The 19,080-nt window shown below is 35.5% G+C and overlaps 2 protein-coding genes across 2 annotated transcripts in view; both read right to left on the reverse strand.

The window, feature by feature from the left end:
* Window positions 1-1,056: 1,056 nt before the first annotated feature.
* LOC306861200 (apoptosis facilitator Bcl-2-like protein 14) lies at window positions 1,057-5,784 on the reverse strand. The gene is made up of 6 exons (XM_079403339.1): window positions 5,728-5,784; window positions 2,654-2,913; window positions 2,440-2,547; window positions 2,285-2,343; window positions 1,663-1,935; window positions 1,057-1,579 (listed from the first exon to the last, which is right to left on the reverse strand). Coding segments are annotated over exons 1-6 (741 nt in total). The 5' UTR covers window positions 5,730-5,784; the 3' UTR covers window positions 1,057-1,540.
* A 515-nt stretch (window positions 5,785-6,299) lies between these two features.
* LOC306861389 (diacylglycerol kinase iota-like) overlaps window positions 6,300-19,080 on the reverse strand; it is a gene marked incomplete at its 5' end in the record, with an annotated part of 49,224 nt that continues 36,443 nt past the window's right edge. Inside the window, 18 exons of the mRNA XM_079403614.1 lie at window positions 6,300-7,615; window positions 7,701-7,800; window positions 7,884-7,920; window positions 9,025-9,145; window positions 9,303-9,340; window positions 9,580-9,605; window positions 9,718-9,842; window positions 9,925-9,965; window positions 10,062-10,131; window positions 11,562-11,606; window positions 11,827-11,906; window positions 12,001-12,101; window positions 13,447-13,509; window positions 15,231-15,430; window positions 15,514-15,625; window positions 17,990-18,063; window positions 18,202-18,264; window positions 18,351-18,406. Coding sequence (XP_079259740.1) covers window positions 7,499-7,615; window positions 7,701-7,800; window positions 7,884-7,920; window positions 9,025-9,145; window positions 9,303-9,340; window positions 9,580-9,605; window positions 9,718-9,842; window positions 9,925-9,965; window positions 10,062-10,131; window positions 11,562-11,606; window positions 11,827-11,906; window positions 12,001-12,101; window positions 13,447-13,509; window positions 15,231-15,430; window positions 15,514-15,625; window positions 17,990-18,063; window positions 18,202-18,264; window positions 18,351-18,406 — 1,469 coding nt within the window. The 3' untranslated portion in view covers window positions 6,300-7,498. The remainder of the gene's footprint in view (window positions 7,616-7,700; window positions 7,801-7,883; window positions 7,921-9,024; window positions 9,146-9,302; window positions 9,341-9,579; window positions 9,606-9,717; window positions 9,843-9,924; window positions 9,966-10,061; window positions 10,132-11,561; window positions 11,607-11,826; window positions 11,907-12,000; window positions 12,102-13,446; window positions 13,510-15,230; window positions 15,431-15,513; window positions 15,626-17,989; window positions 18,064-18,201; window positions 18,265-18,350; window positions 18,407-19,080) is intronic.

A 19,080-nucleotide genomic window follows, 5' to 3' on the forward strand; every position in this document is an offset into this window, starting at 1 on the left:
TCTCCTGAGGACAGTAGATTGTCAGAGCATCACCCCAGCTTTCTGGAAGTTGTTGGTGATTTTACAGACATGTCATTTAGGATTAATTTTCACAGCTTTTATCATTTGTCTGTCATCAACTACTGTTGTTTTCTCAGCCGTTCAGGTCGTTGTTGGTTGCTGGTGTCGCTGGTGGTTTCCAAACTCTTGATTTCTCCATGCCCTTTGTTTTTGCTAGAGCTCTAACTGACTTCCTCTTTTCTTTTTGCATCCAAATTGCTTGATTTTCTCTCAAAGTCAGCTCCCTCGTCTTCATCCTGGTTTGTGTGTGTCATCATCGAATGCGAGATTCAGAATACAGAAGTAATGGATATAACTGATACGACACATTCCCTGCTTTTAATATCTGAAGAATTAATGCAACAGGACACAGCTGATCACTTAGAAAGACCTGTGAGGCAACTGCTCCAATACTTATGCTCACATCAGATAGAGGAATGAAACTCTAAAAGTGCTGAACTTCTTAGCTGGTAAAACATCTATGTGTTGAATCACCCAATAATAAAATGTGACTTTCTGTAGTTTTGTCTCATATTCATCTTTTAATCATATTTGTAAATGTCTTGACTCCACAGCCAACAGAGCACTTTTGTCTTTAATGTTCCAATACTTTTGGAGGGCACTGTATATATAAACTTAAACCTACTTTATTTAAAAAAAAAAAAAGTTTTTTTAAATTAACTAAACATTAAGTAAAAAAACGAAAACTAGACAAAAACAACAAAATTCCTAAATGAAAATGGAATATATAGATGGGCTGGTGATCAAATGTTTGCAGATTTAAATCAGAAGATTAATCAATGACCTTTAGTTGATTAAATACACTATATGGCCAAAATTATGCAAACATCCTCCTCTAATTAACATGTTTGTCTATTCTAGTCATTTCTGTAGTAGTGAGATTTCTCTTTACAGAAATTGTTGGAAGACCTAAAAGCCTGATAATTAGAAAAGTGGGTCCACATACTTCTATAATACAGTAGTAGATAAGACAAAAAAAAAAAAAAAGACAAAATGACTTAAATTCTCAGTTATTTTAATGTAACATTAAAGTACAAAATTCATTAAGACTTTTTTTTATATTCTTTTAAATAATCACTATCACTAATAATCAGAGACAAAGGAAATAAATATGTTAATTTCAAAACAAAAGTACAGTTTTAACAAAAGGCCAAATAACAATCTCATTAAATTACAAAAATAGTTTACAAGTGGAGCTAAACATGTAAATAACATGTATAATGCTGGTTTTCATAGCACATGTACCTTTGGTGTAATGTTTTGAGGCAGTAAGCACTTACAGTGAGGTATGGTGTACATACACTTGGCTCTATGAACTACCTCTTTTTCTCTCTTGGGTGTTATGAGGGTGTAGTGGGGGACAAAAACATGCTATATCCCTTATGGCTCACTGGAAAAAAAAAATCATCACTTTTTCAGGTTAATAAAGTGCCTGTGCCCCTGATAAAGATTTGTAATGAGAGGAGATCATCTCTTCTGCTCACTGGACTTCCTCATTGGATTCGTCACTAACTTCTCCCTGTGAAGGGGGGAAATGTTTGTATGTGTTATTAGGCCAGATGTCATTGTCGTGAATAAGTGTTTTGTCATTTAGACACTTACATCGCCTACATGCATGTTTCTGTTAATCCACGTGGAGTAGTTTTCCTGTAGATACTGGGCACCTAAGCCCAGCACGTAGGTCATCGGATGGTAGTGGATGCCAACAAGCTGACTGGTGGCTTCACAGACCAGAGCCACATTGACTTTCTTGTCATTCTGCTCTGGAGGCACATCTGGAGAGACACTTCCGCAGAAAGCTTCCATCACTTTCTTGAAGAAGCCGTATGTGAGAGAGGACTGCAGCTTCTCATGTAACACCTTGTCTTCCTTAATCTGCAGCAGAGGTTCAAAGACAGGACAAAATAGATGGTTACAGTATATAACGTTTCACTTTTTGTGACTGCAAATGTCTATTTGTTTCAGGTTTAACATGTACTAATTCTATTTTTGAATACCCACAAATTTGGTTTAAAGCATAGTTAACCATATTTTTACTATAAAAACCATTTGGATTCAGCTGTTTATTCTTGTCAAAAAAAGGAAATGAAAAGCATATAGTATGGTACTTTAAAATATGCACGATGGACAATATTAAAGTGCAGGTAACTATGTTTGCAGAGACACCTGGTGGTCAGGATTAACATCTAATCTTAAATGATTCAAATCATTTGATTTCACTGACCTTTTTATCCAGTTTATCGCCATGTTCTCTGAGGAGCTCAGCCAGCTTTTCCACAATATCTGCAGAGAGAACAGAAATGTGAGCTTAAGTTTGAACTCTTCTCTCAATAAAGCAACTAAAACTTCAGAAATCAAAAGAGAAGAGCTCAAACTCACCATCAGAGTCTGGTTCTATATCAGATGGAGTGAAGTGCACAGAGTCTGATATCTCTGTCAGTTCACTGACCATGTTCTCCATCTCATCCACTTTCCCATCATCTGAACCTGGCGGAAGCAAATCAGATGCTGGAATCTCCACAATAGGGAATGTTAAAAAAAAAACGCTTTAAGCAGCCACACATGCAGATCAATTATTATATTTCACATTCACCTGCTAATGTCGCTGGCTGCAGGACATCTGCTGGTTCATCTGTCTGTGGTTTAATACACTTTAAGAGGAAAGACAGTCTCTTCTTTCTTTTATTTTTCTTTGGTTTGCCGTCATCTTCAGCCAGCTGTGGTGAAGACGGGACGTCCTGCTGCAGGAAGGTGTTGGTGGGTCGTCTCTTACGAGTGTATGCCATCAAGAGTTTGAACTCCAGACTGTCCGCCACATACATCTGGACATCACCGTTACCGTTCTGCTGATCCCTGCTCAGATATGCAAATTTTTGAAATATCAAAAAAAATTTGAATATCAAGTGTGATATGTACAGTGGGGAAAAAAAATATTTGATCCCCTGCTGATTTTGTATGTTTGCCCGCTGACAAAGAAATGATCAGTCTATAATTTTAATGGTAGGTTTATTTAAACTGAGAGACAGAATAACAACAAAAAAATCCAGAAAAACGCATTTAAAAAAAAAAAAGTTTAAATTGATTTGCATTTTAATAAGTCAAATAAGTATGATCCCCTATCAATCAGCAAGATTTCTGGCTCCCAGGTGTCTTTTATACAGGTAAGGAGCTGAGATTAGGATCACTCTCTTAAAGTGCCCCTATTATGGGTATGAAAGGTTCATATTTTGGTTTGGGAGTCCCCAACAACAGGTTGACATGCATGCAAAACTAAAAAAACACTTTAATTTTCTTATAATATACATTTATTTTTAACTTACTTGCTCAAAGACTCCCAAATGATTCGTTCCTTTGTCGATTTCATTTAAAGCAGTGTTTGTGAGCTTTTAATGCTCCAAAAGCTGCACCTAGTGGCAAAGAATGAATTTGCATTTTCATTCAGACCAACGCGAAAATCCAAGTTTTCCCAAGTGAGCGGACAATATGCTAATGTTTCATGTTGAGGTCAACATGAAATGCTTTGGGAGTGTTTTTCTGCTAAGGGGACAGGACGACTGCACCGCAACAAAGGGACGGTGGACGGGGTCATGTACCGTCAGGGCCAGGGCATTGAAAACCCAAAACACACAGCCAAGGTAACAAAGGAGTAGCTCAAGAAGAAGCACATTAAGGTCCTGGAGTGGCCTAGCCAATCTCCAGACCTTCATCCCATAGAAAATCTGTGGAGGGAGCTGAACGTTCGAGTTGCCAAACATCAGCCTTATGACTTGGAGAGGATCTGCAAAGAGGAGTGGGACAAAATCCTTCCTGAGGTGTGTGCAAACCTGGTGGCCAACTACAAGAAATGACTGACCTCTGTGATTGCCAACAAGGGTTTTGCCACCAAGTCATGTTTTGCGAAGGGGTCAAATACTTATTTGACTTATTAAAATGCAAATCAATTTATAACTTTTTTAAAATGCGTTTTTCTGGATTTAAATGCGTCTCTCACTGTTCAAATAAACCTACCATTAAAATTATAGACTGATAATTTCACTCAAACAAGCATACGGCACGCTTTCAAACGAACTCTGGAGCGGTTCGTTTGTGGTGAGAACGCGATCCGACCTCAAACAGACCCAACTTCAAAAAGAACTGCACGTGTTTGGACTAAACCAGCTGCCGTAGTCAGCTGTGCTGTGCATTATGGGATGAGGAAGTGTTTGTTGACAGTTTGTAGTTTAGCATGGCAGGTCGCAGACAAACTTGGGGCTGTGAGGAGGTGCGGAGCCCAATAGAAATTTGTAATAATAATGTAATAGCAGTGTGCTGTCTGCTGCATTTTACCCCTGTCTTTGTTTACTTCCGGGAGCACCGTTGGACTTTTCCCGCACGCTCTGATCAATCGAAAAGCAGTTTAGGGAATGCCTTCAAAGACGCATCTAGCCAACAAGTGAAGCGGATGTTGTCACGTGACTGCATTTTGTACATTTCAGCTGGTTCGGACCAGAGCAAACAGTGTGGTGTAAAAAGAAACCAAAACGGCTAAAAATAGCTACAGTGTATAATTTTTTGCCTTTGGTCCGGACTAAATGAACCGAACTACAGATGTGAAAGCACCCTTAAAGTTTAATTTTTAACTGTGCTAGAAGCTTAATTTATCTATATAAATGTATAACTTTGAATTTAAAATGAACTAAGTATTCTGATTCAACTTTAACATTATTAGGTTTTGTACACTAGATATGTAGTGCAAAAGTCATGGACGACATTTCATATGATGTCATAGCATGAAATTGCAAGCAAGTAAAATCTAAAACGACAGCGGACATGGAGGGGCTGTCCTGCAGAGTTCAGCTCTAACCTGCCTCAACACACCTGCATGGAAGCTTCTAATATGCCTAGTAAGAGCTTGATTAGCTGCTTCAGGTGTGTTTAATTGGGCTTGGAGCTAAACTCTGCAGGACCGAGTTTGGACAGCCCTGGTTTAGATGCACTTCATTTTAGATTTACTTCACATAATCTGCCAAAGTCATTCACAGCCGATCTTCACTCCAGTATTTCGCTTGATGGCTTTGGCTTTACAGGTACACTAGTAATTAGAAATTTCAGACAAGCACTCCTACAAATTCCTATTCTTGTATTTGTGCAAAACGTTTTTGAGCAAACCTTTAACTTACAATAATAAAAAAAATACATTTTCTAAATGCATCTGTAACCAAAAATATTTGTAAAGTTGAATTTAATATAAATTATATATTTTATAATATTAGATATAACTAACATTATTTAAAAGCAATATTTAACTTTTTGTGGGGGCAGGATTATTGCTTATTTAACCCTGAATATTGTTTGAGTTTACATTTACTTTAACAGGATAAATCTGACTTAATCTGACAAGGAAGTGATTGTATACTGAGGAGTGAATGTGCCTTGGCATGTCCACCAACGCTCACTATAAACTCGACACGTTTGTTTCATTTTTTCTTCACGCTCTCAGACATCTCCATAAGTTTAGACATAAATCACACGCATGATTGGATGTTTTGTAAGTTCTTGTCATATTTCTACATATAAACGACGTGTGAACCAAATTTACCTGATCATCTTTAAGAAACAGGAGTCTGAGACAGCGACTGTTAACATTTTATCTTGGTTAATAAATATAATGAAAGTTGATACACTTACATGACTCCGTGTTCAGTGTCTGATGTTTATCCCAGAGTTAGTTCAGTCTAGTTATGTACGCCGTGGGCGGAGCCAAACTGACGTCTAATCACACTGTGACTCAGAGTCAAATGATTCTATATAAACTTGCATTGATTAATCTGAAATCAACAGCTCAAACTACCGAAATGACCCAATGGCATGATTTATACGAGCTGTTTCTGTTAGGAACTCTTACAAAGGTCACTACTTTTAAATACATTCTTATGCTTTTATTGTATGGAAGGAGCATTATGGACTTTATGCTAAACATTTTATTTTTGTGCTCCTCTTGTGTTTTACTTTGGAAAAACATGAGGGTTTGTAAGTCAGGAAATTACCAAACTTTAATTTTGGGTGGAAAATCACTTAAAAATCCCTTGAACGCGTAAATAAGAATGTGCAGTTGTTCATTTGATGTTTGTATTACTGCATTTAACGGTAAAAAGAATGTAAATTGCCATACTATGAGTCAAGAATGGAAACACTGCATTTTATTTCTCTAACTATAATTTTAGGGTGACTGTCCAGAAAACACACAAGTCTGGTGCTTTCCATCCGAATGCACTTTAATGAGAAACATTCCCAGTTTTCAGATCGTGCAATGTGACATCTCCCTCACACCCACTGACCTCATACACACCTAAAATAGATATTTAGAAATTAGAAAAAACTAAAACATTCAAGTAGTCCCATCTTTTAAAAGATAAAAAAAAAAAAAATACAACCACTTAACAATTTCATATTTTTCATATAACTTAAAATAATAAAAAAAAAGAAATAATGCCATTTCATTACATAATCACTGAGGGGTAAAAACATCCAGAGAGGTAACAAAATTTCCATGCACAATAATGCTTTAAAATGATACAAGATAACAGCAGATCACTCGTGTATGTAAATGGATCTCACAAAGGCTCAGCGTGATCCGGTTTTCATGCAGACACATCGCTGGGCATTTCCCGTCATGAGTGATGTGACATGGACTAAGCATATGTTCAAAATACCACACTTAACTCTCATTTGGTTTAGTCATTCTTCGGTCAAACCCAACCAACTTGGCATTTCAGAAACCAATCAGCGGCCATCAATGGAAAAAAACACATCCAGTTCCTTTGCGTGTCTTGAAACATTAATGTAATGTAATATTAAATAGATAAATGCACAAATGTCATCCATTCATATTGCATTGAATATGGCTCAGATCTTGTCTCGTCGTCGTAAGATAATTTCACAATCACGCCACTGTAACGGCACACAAACAAAACGTGAAAAGTCTGTAGTTTGAGTTTAAAATCTCTGCGATGATTCTGTCCAATCGTTAAAAACTCTCTGGAAGAAGATCCTCCTTTAATCAAACTCTCTTCAGTTGATGTTTTTCCTCTCTGTGTGTCTTTGGCACACAACACTGATGCATGACAGCTTCCATCTCTGGCATGTTTAACCGCCTTTTATCTCTAAAACTAACCTGCGATGCAACAAAACCCTATCCATCTTTGAATAAATAGTTGTAATAAATAAGAGCAATAAATAAATGCTAAAACCCCACAGCGACATCAGTGGAAAAACAACAGCTAGACACGATCCCGAGGACTCTCTCAGCCCGAGGCGCTCTTGATTCACCTCTCTCTGCGTCTGTCTTCTCTCACGCTCTCTCGTTCTTTCTCTGCGAGTGCGAGCGGACGCTCGGAGGAGTGCCGACAGCCACTTTCTGTGGGTAAAAATCTTCCCGACTCTAATCGCTTGAGCCCGTTCATACAGCCGTCTCCAGATCCTCGTGCGCCGCCGGCTCCTCCACCGGCCGGCTCTCCATGAGAGACGCCAACTCTGAGTTCCCGGCATCCAGGGCACAATGCTTGGGGGTTTTTCCCTGAGGAGGACAATGTGACATCAAGCTGACTGCTGAGTCTCACACCACGTGTCAAAACAAAGAGGAAACACAAACAGATTCTCACAAGGAAGTTAGTTTTGCTGAGGGAAGCCCCGGCCTCCAGCAGACATCTGCACACCTCCACATGCTGCTGAGACGCTGCTTTGTGCAATGCGGTATCGCCTCTGAAAAAAGGAAGTGAAGGCAAATCAAATGCCAGTTTAAACCATTAACACGCAAATAAACAGATCAGACCTCAGCTACTTACGTGTCTCTGTCAGTTAAATCCAACATCAGCTTTGACCCTGAAAGTAAAAAAATTCTGATATCAAAATACTGCATCTGAGTGACAAGAGATTAAACTTTGATATAAACTTTGATACAGTGTAGAGTCTTGTAAAATAGTATGTAATATAGTAAGATGCATGTAATAGTATTTTATTATATAGTTCATTTTTAAATTATATATATATATATATATATATATATATATACTTACTTATATCCTTTATATAAGGATATAATCTAAATGACTAAAAGTAAAGTGTATATATATATATATATATATATATATATATATAAACATTTAAAAAATAGATTTGTAAATAATTTATGTCTCAAGTATTTGAACATTTAAACATGTCACTTGGCATTTAAAAACAAATTATTGTATTATACAAACAAACAAATAAATAAAAGTATATATTTGTGCATATAATATAAAATAAATGATTATTAAAATATATATTTAATTTAATTTGATTTCTTAAGTACTTGGGCATTGAGGACGTTTAAAAATGTCACTTGGCATTTAAATACTTAAAATACTTTCTAAAAATGTTTATTATATAATACAAAAATAAAATTATTAAATTTATTTAAATGCAAAGAGTTATTTAATTTCTAAAGTATTTGGACATTTAAGACATTAAAGATGCAATGTGACATTTATAAGTATTTAAAGTTAAAAAAAAAAATACATTTGTACATGTATGCATATACAAAATACATTTTTATTTTATTTTATGCACCAAAACGTATTTGGACATCTAAGATTGTTTAAAAATGCATATTGACATTTAAAAAATATTTCTGTATATATGCATATAATATAAAATACATAGATTTGATTTGATTGATTTAATTGGATTTTATTTGATTGAATTCAATTTGATTTAATTTGGTTTGTTTGGATTTTATTAGATTTTATGTGATTTGATTCGAAAATACCTTTTGTTGCCATAATATATTTAGAAACAGTTATTTACTCTCAACTGCTTTTGGTTTTGCTTAGACATTGGATTGTAACTCACGCACAAAAAATTCCCTTCTATCCCAGCTGAGCATGTGACAAGCAAACTTTGAACTCTGCGTACTCAAACACGGGAGTGTGCGTGTCTCTCACTCACCGTGCTCCAGAATAAAACTCACGATCTCCGTGTGGCCGTGTTGGGCGGCCAGGTGCAGAGCGGTGCAGCCCGTAGAGTCCCGCACCAGCAGACTGACCCCAGCGGAGCAGCAGCCCGACACCTGTGACACACGGTACAGATCGTGAGTCATGATGAGTGGCAATGCAAGGGTGCTTTCAATCAGAAAACAAACAAGTTGTGCAAGTGCTTGTGCTCCATCCTGCTGAGTCACTTCACCAAAACACTTCCACTTTCAAATTCATAAAACAAGATCTTACCGCCTCTACATCTCCTTTAACAGCAGCTGACAGGAGAGCTAGAAAACGATTGAGATTTTGTCAAAACAATGAGTAACGGTCATACATGAGGTAGCAAGTATCCTTAGAAATGCATGACATGCATGTGGAAATTTCTAATGGTGATGACTTTGGTTTATCACATGACATCTGACAGGAAACATCAGGCTCTAAAGAAAACCTGCTCTATATCTAAACAGTCCAGACTTGTTTCCTATCGCTCCACCACTTCAGAGAAATATCTATGTTTGTTCTTTACCTTGTTCGTCTGAGGTCAGGGGAACCCTGTAATAAGGAAACCAGAGTAAAATAAAAGGTCAGCTATGTTTTTTATGCAATTAGCTAGGTATAAACCTGTCAGGAATGAACAGAAAAACAAGGTATTGATGAGTCTCACCCGGAACTGGGCTCTACCACCACGTCTGGCATTCCCGGGACCCGGACCTGGCTCACCGCTGGGGCCTCGTGGTCCAGGATGAAAACCTCATCCTGGCATATTTCGGTCACAAAGTGCAGGTGCTCCTGTTTGTACACACAAGCGCACATTATGCAGCTTCCTGTTAGCATTTAGTATTTTATAAGGCATATTGTATGGTCATAATACCTGTGCCTTGTCTATGCGATAAAAGCGGTCAGCGGATGTAGCTGGAAACAGAAGAAACACATCAGCGGTTAAATTATTCGGAAGCATTTACTGACATAGAGAAGGTCTCGTCATACAGTACAGATGAAGTGACTCACAGTCTAGGAAGCTCCAGTTTGATGAAAGTCTGTGTGCAGAACCGGGCCGCGGCAGACCTGTGCTCTCATCCTGACACAACACAATTCAGAAACACATCTACTGTCAATTCTAATTCACTTCCTCCATTGAGGTGCCAAACTGGATGCAGCGTTTGAAGTACAAATGAATTATAATAAAATGAACCATGACTACTCTTAAGTGTAGATTTCATGGAATATAAATGCATTTTATTTTCAATGTGAATCACCCATAAACACACAACATATGGGCTATAATTTATTTATAAATCACTATATTTAATAAATTAACTTTTATTTTGTTGACCACAGCTGAAGACTACTTCATTTAACACTAGGCAATAATTTACTCAAAATATTACATCATTTTAATGTGAATAAAATTTTAGTTGGTACAAAATTACCAGATTTAAATTCTGATGTCAATATATTTTTTTTTATTGTTAGAATTACAAAATTAATATTTAAAATTCTGATGTCAATAATTTCCATTTTATGTATTATGTTATTATTACAAATGAAAAGATTTAATTTTTAATGTGAATTTTTTACTTTTTTATTACGTTATAATTAATATTTCAAATTGATTGTGAATATGCTCAGTTTTTATATTTATTATTTTATTATTACAAATGAAAATATTGAATATTTTTTAATTATTTTATTAAGTAATTTATTTTATTATCATTACACAACTAACAGATATAAATTCTGGTGTAAACATTTTACATCTTTATATTTATTGTTATCATTATAAAATTGAAATATTTAAATTCAGATGTAAATATTTAAAAAAATGGTAAAATTTAATCATTTAAATTCTGATGTGAATATTTTTTTAAATACGTTATTACAAAATTAATAGATTGAAGTTGTAATGTGAATTAGAGGTGAGCGATATGACGATTTTTGGGTAACCAAACAGTTGCTGGTCCACATTGAATTTGATATTAGGAAAGAAAAATCCTATGGAAGTCACTGTGGACCAGCAACTGATTGGTTTTCCACCTTCTTCAAAAGAGTATTTATGTTCCGCAGAAGAAAGAAACTCATTCAAGTTTAAAACAACTTTTGAGTAAATGATGGTATAAAAATAAAACATTATGACATTATTTTATTTTTATATTTGTTCATTCAATTTCATTGAATGCTCTGCTAAATACACCTATTGTACCTGAAAATAAAGCACTGTTTGTTTTATTTGAATATTATGTGTATTTGTAATGTGTATCTTTCCATATCGCCCACCCCTAATGTGAATATTCATTCTTATTATTTATTTGTGCATGCTGCGGTTCTTACCATATATTTTGATGACGGTAATAATTATTTTAACAGCACTGGACTTATATGGGAATATTTAGGCATAATTATTTTTTATTAATAATTAAATAATCTCTTCTCTCCATAAATTCCAATTCCTGTCATTCCAATTCTGCATCTTGTGTGTTGAATTTCATCCAAAGCTGTGGAGGCCTTTACCTGGTAGTGCACTCTGTGACCAGTAGACGGCGCCTGATGCAAATCCTGTCAACACCAGACATAAACGTGTGAGTGCATGAATTTATAACATGATGGCGGCAAAACTGTGGTTAGATTTGAGGTTAAATGTTGACCTTGAAATAATTAAACACTATAGGATGACAAACAAAAATTCAGTTGTAAGTGCCAGCAGTTGTGTCAGTAATTGAATTGATTCAGTGCTCAATGAAATCAGTCTGACACGAGCATCATGGGAAGCGCTCACCTCCTGCAGTCTGTCAATGTACAGTCGACAGGTTTCCAGATCACAGTCTCCTCTCACCACCACGATGCCAACAGGAGTCGCTGAACAAGCACACGCACACAGTCACATCACACTCACCTGTCCTACAGCAGCACTGTATTATAACATGTGAACTGAATTGTGGGTAGGACTTACAGATGTCCCGCAGACGCTCCTTGTCGAACTGCATGCTCTCGTACTCCTGCAGGCCGATGCGGTTCACGCGCAGACGCAGACGCTCAGGGACAGCATGAGGGCTGCGATACGAAGATGACAACAAATGAGGACCAAACCGACGCCACATTTATGAAACATCTACTCAACAAAAGGTGGAGGTGGAACAGGCATGCTCTCAGTGTAATCTTCTGCTTGCTGATAATGCTCACAGGAACTACATGAAAACACTTAATGATCGTACTGATTCATAATGAATAACCGTGAAAATAATATTAATCTCAGACGATGAGGAGCTCATGAGGAAGAGTGAAAATGAGCTTCGCAAAAGGACAGGTGAAGATCAGGAAGGACTGAAAGTCATTAATGCATAAAAATGCTTTTTGTGGCCATTTGGTCTGTTTAGACCAAATCTGTCATCTTTATTCAAGTCAACATCTTCAAATTAGTCATAATTTACTGTTATTTCTGTAACCCTTAATACATTAACCAATATTCATTTATTGTGTTTACTATCTGCAATATTTTATAAAGTGTTCAAAATGCTTAAATAGCTATTTGGTTTATGATTAGCATTATTTTTCCACCTGTGCAGCCCATCTATAGACAAAAAATAAACAAATAATGATGATGATAATAATAATTGTTATTAATTTTATTAAAATTGTATTTTATTGAAAACATTTATATATTTGTTTTATTTAATAAAAAAAAAACATTATTTAATTAAATATATCTTAATCTAAATATATATTAAAAAAAAATTTAAAATATAAAAAAATGAAAACATATTTAAAGTATTACAGTCAAAATAAATAATTTATAATGAAATAATTCATATAAATATAATTATATAAAAAGTATAATTATAAAACGTAAATAATAAGAAGAAATCATAATTAAATATCAACAAATAACAATTGTAAAAAAATTATATATGTATATAATTTAAATTGTAGTGCAAATTATATGTAAATATAATGATATATTTATTATAATTATAATATAAATTAATTAATAATATTACATAACTTTATATTTATATGTTATTATATATATATATATATATATATATATATATATATATATATATTAATATATGTAATTTAATTATACAATATTTTAACAATTTAACCAATGATGTTATTTAATTCAAAAATATAAATATAAATTCTATATTAAATTACTGCTGATTCTAAATACAAACCAGTTATTTGGCTGATTTGTGTACAATAAGACCAGAAACCTGTATTAAGCCTAAAAACAGGGTCGTTTTTCATTTCATGTTAACTTTAAGATGTGCTGTGAGCTGAGTGTAAAACACAAAACACTCATGAGTGAGAGCCCTCGACTCACACAGATACACACATGCCTCTGTGTGTGTGTGTGTGTGTGTGCTGGAGGGATGCTGAGAGATAGCGTACTTACACAGAGAAGGAGTCGGGGGGAGCAGAGAGGCGGCGCAGGTCGGCTGCGCACACTTTCTGAATGCTGCGTCAGCGCAGCCACACAGGAACACAGGCAGCACAGCCAAGCCAGTCAGCACAGAGACAGAGACCGAGAGAGAGACAGAGAGATGGAGAGGGACCGAGGTGACAGACAGACGCATGATGGGCGACCGGTAATTAAGGAGGACGAAGAGAGATGGAGACAAAGAAAGAAAAAGAAAGAAAACCCCACTGAGAGCGGCACAGAGAGCAGAACCAGCACACGTGGATTAGTGCTGTTACTACAACATTCACCAGTCAAGCACACACAGTGTTAGACTGTTAGTTACACACTCTCGTGCAGACGCTAACATCTGTGTGTGTGTTTGAGGGGAAATGCTCTAAAACAACCCTCTTTCTGTGAGATCAGCTGCAAGTGATGTGCATGTTGTGTGTAACTTTAACATTAAAAATGGAATTTATACACACACCTACACCTCTTAAATTTGTGTTAAATTTTTTTAATTAAAATGTGTTTAGATATTTTTTTTTGTGGTGGCACAAAATTAGATTTGAGTGGTATATATATATATATTTTTTTTTTTCACAAAAAAAAAAATCCAGAAAAACGTATAACTGTTTCCACAAAAATATGCACAATGGTTTTCAACATAATAATAATAATAACAAGTTTTTCTTGAGCAGAAAATCAGCTTATTAATATGATTTCTGAAGGATCATGTGACACTGAAGACTGGAGTAATGATGCTGAAAATTCAGATTTGATCACAGAAATAAAATACATTTTAAAATACATTCAGATAGAAAACAGTTATTTGAAACTGTAATAATATATTTTACAAAATTGTATATTTTTTATTGTATTTGTTCATGAATTAAGTGCAGCCTTGAGCAAAAATGAAAAAATATTTTTTAATAAAATAAGAAAATATCTTACCAACCCCAAACATTTTATCTATTATTGCTTATTATTTATTTACATAGTATATTATTATTGTATATTGTCATTTTTATATGTGAACATGGACCACAAAACCTGTCATAAGGGTCAATTTTTTAAATTGAGATTTATACATAACAGCTTTCCATTGATGTATGGTTTGTAATGATAGGACAATATTTGGCTGAGATACAACTATTTGAAAATCTGGAATCTGAGGGTGCAAAAAAAATCAAAATACTGAGAAAATCACCTTTAAAGTTGTCCAAATGAAGTTTTTAGCAATGCATATTACTAATCAAAAATGAAGTTTTGATATATTTACAGTAGGGAATTTACAAAATATCTTCATGGAACATGATCTTTACTTAATATCCTAATGATTTTTGGCATAAAAGAAAAATCGATCATTTTGACCCATACAATGTGTTTTTGTCTATTGCTACAAATATACCCCAGCGACTTAAGACTGCTTTTGTGCTCCAGGGTCACATATTATTTATTTATTTATGCTAAATCAAAAAGTGGTTAGCTACTGGGGGAGCTTTGTTTGTGAAAAGAAAACCATAAAAAATAATATTACAGACAGGACCCCTGTAGACCCTCACAGCAGTCAAGGTCAGTAAGTCTCTAAATATCAGACATTTTGACTTCGTAATGACAGGACGAGATTAGTTCAGGTTGCCAAATACCATGTAGTAAAACAACAAAAAACTTATTTTTCTAATCTCAAAAATGAATTTTCTAATACAAATCTATGAAACAAAAGATGAAAGAACTTGTCTAAGAAGCTGTGACATGCATCTTGCAGCGGAGGGACTCACTCATTGAGCAGCGGCACAGACGTGCGTCTCTTGCTCTTCTGCACCATGTTGGCCTGGTTCCTCAGAGATATGAGGAGGGTGGAGGGTGCGAGGCGGCACGGCTCTCCATCCACCTGCACCGGCAGCGTCTTGAAAGTGGTGAGGACCACCTCTCTGCACTGATGCAGCCGATCGCCGTGACCACCCACCTGCAGCGCCGCCTTGAGATGAAGACGGGAAACACATGTAAGTCATGAGCCCTATATTTCATTCTCTGTCTCACAGAAAGAGCTGAGGCACTCACCAGCGAGGCCATGGTGAAGCCGATCACCTCGATGCAGCCGTCGTCGTGCCTCTGCGGCTCGAAATCTCTGTGGTCACCCGTGTTGCCCCACGGCATGGTACCCGCACAGTACCTACAGACACCAGGTTAACAGGAGAGAGATCACATGTGTAAAGCTTTACTAAACTGAATGAATCCTTCAGGTGAAAACTGGAATTAACGTAAAACCCACAGACAGTAAGGAAATATGCCATTTAAGTTCTCATTACTTACAACTGATTTAATTATCAAATGATTGAATTTTATTAATGGGTAATGCAAACATGACCCTATTCATCACTATTATTATATTTCAAAGGGTTAAATAAAGCAAAAGATTAAAAAATAAAATAAATAGATGAATACATAAATACAATTCTCTTTAATAATAATAAAAAAAGTATATATATTTTGTGACGAGTTGGCTGCCTCCCCCTTGTTATCATCACCACCCCGTCCCTTATTCGCCGCCCTTCACCAGGCTCCCGACGGGAGTGGGTGGGTGAGAGAGGAGGGCTGCAGCTAGGGCTGGCGGCGTGTGATGAGGCGCACCTGAACCGAATAGAGCCTCATCACTGCCGCTGTTTAAATGCAGAGCGCGCCTCTCCTCGAGAGACCGGTCTCTTCCCCGTGCATGCACGCTGGTGTCAGGGCCAGGGCCAGGGGGGGATTCGTGGGCCGTGCCCCCCCAAACGAGTTACTGTGCCCCCCCCACTTTCCATCCTCTCCCCTCCTCGCTGAACGCGATCGATTTCGAAAGCGAAAGTACCGATAAAACAGCGCATGTAAGAAAGCGATTGCACGCTTTAGCGAGTTTCAGCAACTGCACGCGATCATAGATTGCACGCTTCCCACCCGATCCCAAAACTCTTCTGGCTCACCTTTGTGCTTTTCTGCAAACTCTAATCTTGTCTTTCTATTTTTGGTGCTGGTCAGAGGTTTGCATCTTGCTGTGTAGCATCTGTAATTCTGTGTCAAAGTCTCCTGAGGACAGTAGATTGTCAGAGCATCACCCCAGCTTTCTGCAAGTTGTTGGTGATTTTACAGACATGTCTTTTAGGGTTAATTTTCACAGCTTTTATGATTTGTCTGTCATCAACTACTGTTGTTTTCTCAGCCGATCAGGTCGTTGTTGGTTGCTGGTGTCAATGTTTTTCATAATTCCATTTAATTGAATAATTAGCTTCAGTGCGTGTAGTTTTGATGTTCTGTGCAGTTTCTGAGAAAACGCAGAATTATTTTTTCCCCACGTCCAGCCCTATTATTCTGTGGCATTTCCCTTCTTATATAGTTTAAACTTTGGTTTCATCTTTCTGAAATCACACTTGAGGAAGTGACATCACGTAAGTCAGAAGTTTCTCTTATAGTCTTCATCAGCACTTCATTATAGCCACACTTATTACTGTATAACTGACCTTTTCAAGCTCAACATTAACACTTTTATGAGAAAAATATCACAGTAATCATTTGTACAGTTTTTTTCTTGGCACTAAGTACACAAATAATGTGTTTGCTAAAGTCATTATTAGCTGTTTTGCACTGACCTTCAACCCAAACTCATTTCCAATGTACCAGGCTTGACAGAAAAACATGTTTTCAAAGAGAACTGCCATATTTTTTAAAGCACAGAATATCTTTGCAATGGAAAGTTGAAATGTATTGTCTGTGTAATGCATTTAAAGATAAACTATGTCTAAATGATCATTTTGCTATCCTCATTTGCATATTCAACACATCCATCCAGTTCAAGCAATATAATTACATTTTTAAAATCATTTTAAAATTTAAAACATTTATATTTGTGATAAACGCAATTTTAAAACTAGACACATTCACATTTAAATTAAATATTAATATTAGTTTAATAAATGGCAAATCCAGGCTACATTATTGAATCCAATTTGCAACGAATGTTACACATTTAAATTAAAAAAGATAACTATTTACTTTAAAATTACTTTAAGAAAAATATATTTATAATTTTTAATTATTTAGATTTGTCTTGTAAATTTCTTTTTAAATGTAAATACATGTTTTAAAAAATACGATATATTTTAATATATATATTAAATATTTGTACAAATTAATTATTAATATATTTGTCTAATTATTAAAAATATTTAATATGAATAAATAATAATTTTATATAATATACTTCAATCTTTTTTTATTATCCAAAAATGCTTAAAATATAAAATGTATTTTTAAAGATATTTAGATGCGTCTTGTAAAAATATGAAGTATGTCTAAATATTTAAGAAAAATATTTAATATTGAAATATTGATTTCTTTATATATACTATATTTTGAATATCCATATATGTAAATATCCAAATACACACATATGTGTGTGTGTGTCTGATTTATTACTGACAGAGAGATACTACCAGAATTTATGATTAAAAAACAGACATAAATGGCACCTTTTCCTGAGATCGAGCCCTATTTTTGCACACACCTGGGAATATTCAAGAAGACGATGCACTGAAACTTCAGCTCCTGGATCTTGGGTGTGAGATCCGTACCGTCACACTGCCAATAAAGAAGGAAAATAATTACAGAGAAGAACATCAGGTGAACAACGGTAAAGTTAGCATGAGCGGACAGGAACAGCCGGAGCGCACAGGTCTTGTGTCAAAGCACACACTTTCACGGGAGTTTCATACTCACCACCACCCTGACGTGCTTGGACAGGTCCCTGGAGCTCCGCTGGAGGAAGTCGGAGAAAGCCGCCTGAGGGGACAAAATTACGAGTCACACACACACACACTGAAACACACACTTACTCAGTCTGTCAGAGAGACGGGAACTCGGCCTACCCCTGCATAGAACATCTTATTACGGAAGCGACTGTTGAATTTCTCGGGATTGGCTTCTGTGAAGGAACACAACCACAAATGATTATGACAACGGATACATAAAGACATTTTATTAAAGACAAGAATTCATTTTTAAAAGGTCAAATCACAGAAAACTATGCACTGAAAGCAATCAATGTGCCACATATTCATGTACACTAAATTTCATGGTTCATAATGTCATCATATTAGCATATCCCCACCCACATTTACTTTACATATCAGCATCTATTCAGTACTCAGCAAACTGCTCTAATGAATGATAATGTGAACTGAACCAGAACTCATGACTAATTAGCCAATCATAACAATCATAAAATAGATTTTACATACAAAAAAATTGCATCCCCTTGGAAAATGAACAAAAAAAAAAGCTATTTAAACATATTTGGCTATAACTGTAATGCATTTAAAATGAACCACATTTAAATAATAATTGTGCTATCCTATTAAACATTTAATATATGCATTGATGTTCAACTAATATAATTAGATGTAAAAAAAAAAAAAAAAATATATATTAAAATAATTACAAATTTAAATAAAATCTTAATATTAATCTAATAAATGGCATTTCCAGGTTACATAAATTTTCAAATGACAGCAAATGTTAGATAATTAAATTAAGGAAAACAACTTAAATTAAATTCTTAGTTTGATTCTAATGGTGGAAAATGGTCAATAAAAACTA

This window comes from Barbus barbus (assembly GCF_936440315.1).
Source record: "Barbus barbus genome assembly, chromosome: 42".
Lineage (NCBI taxonomy): Eukaryota > Metazoa > Chordata > Actinopteri > Cypriniformes > Cyprinidae > Barbus > Barbus barbus.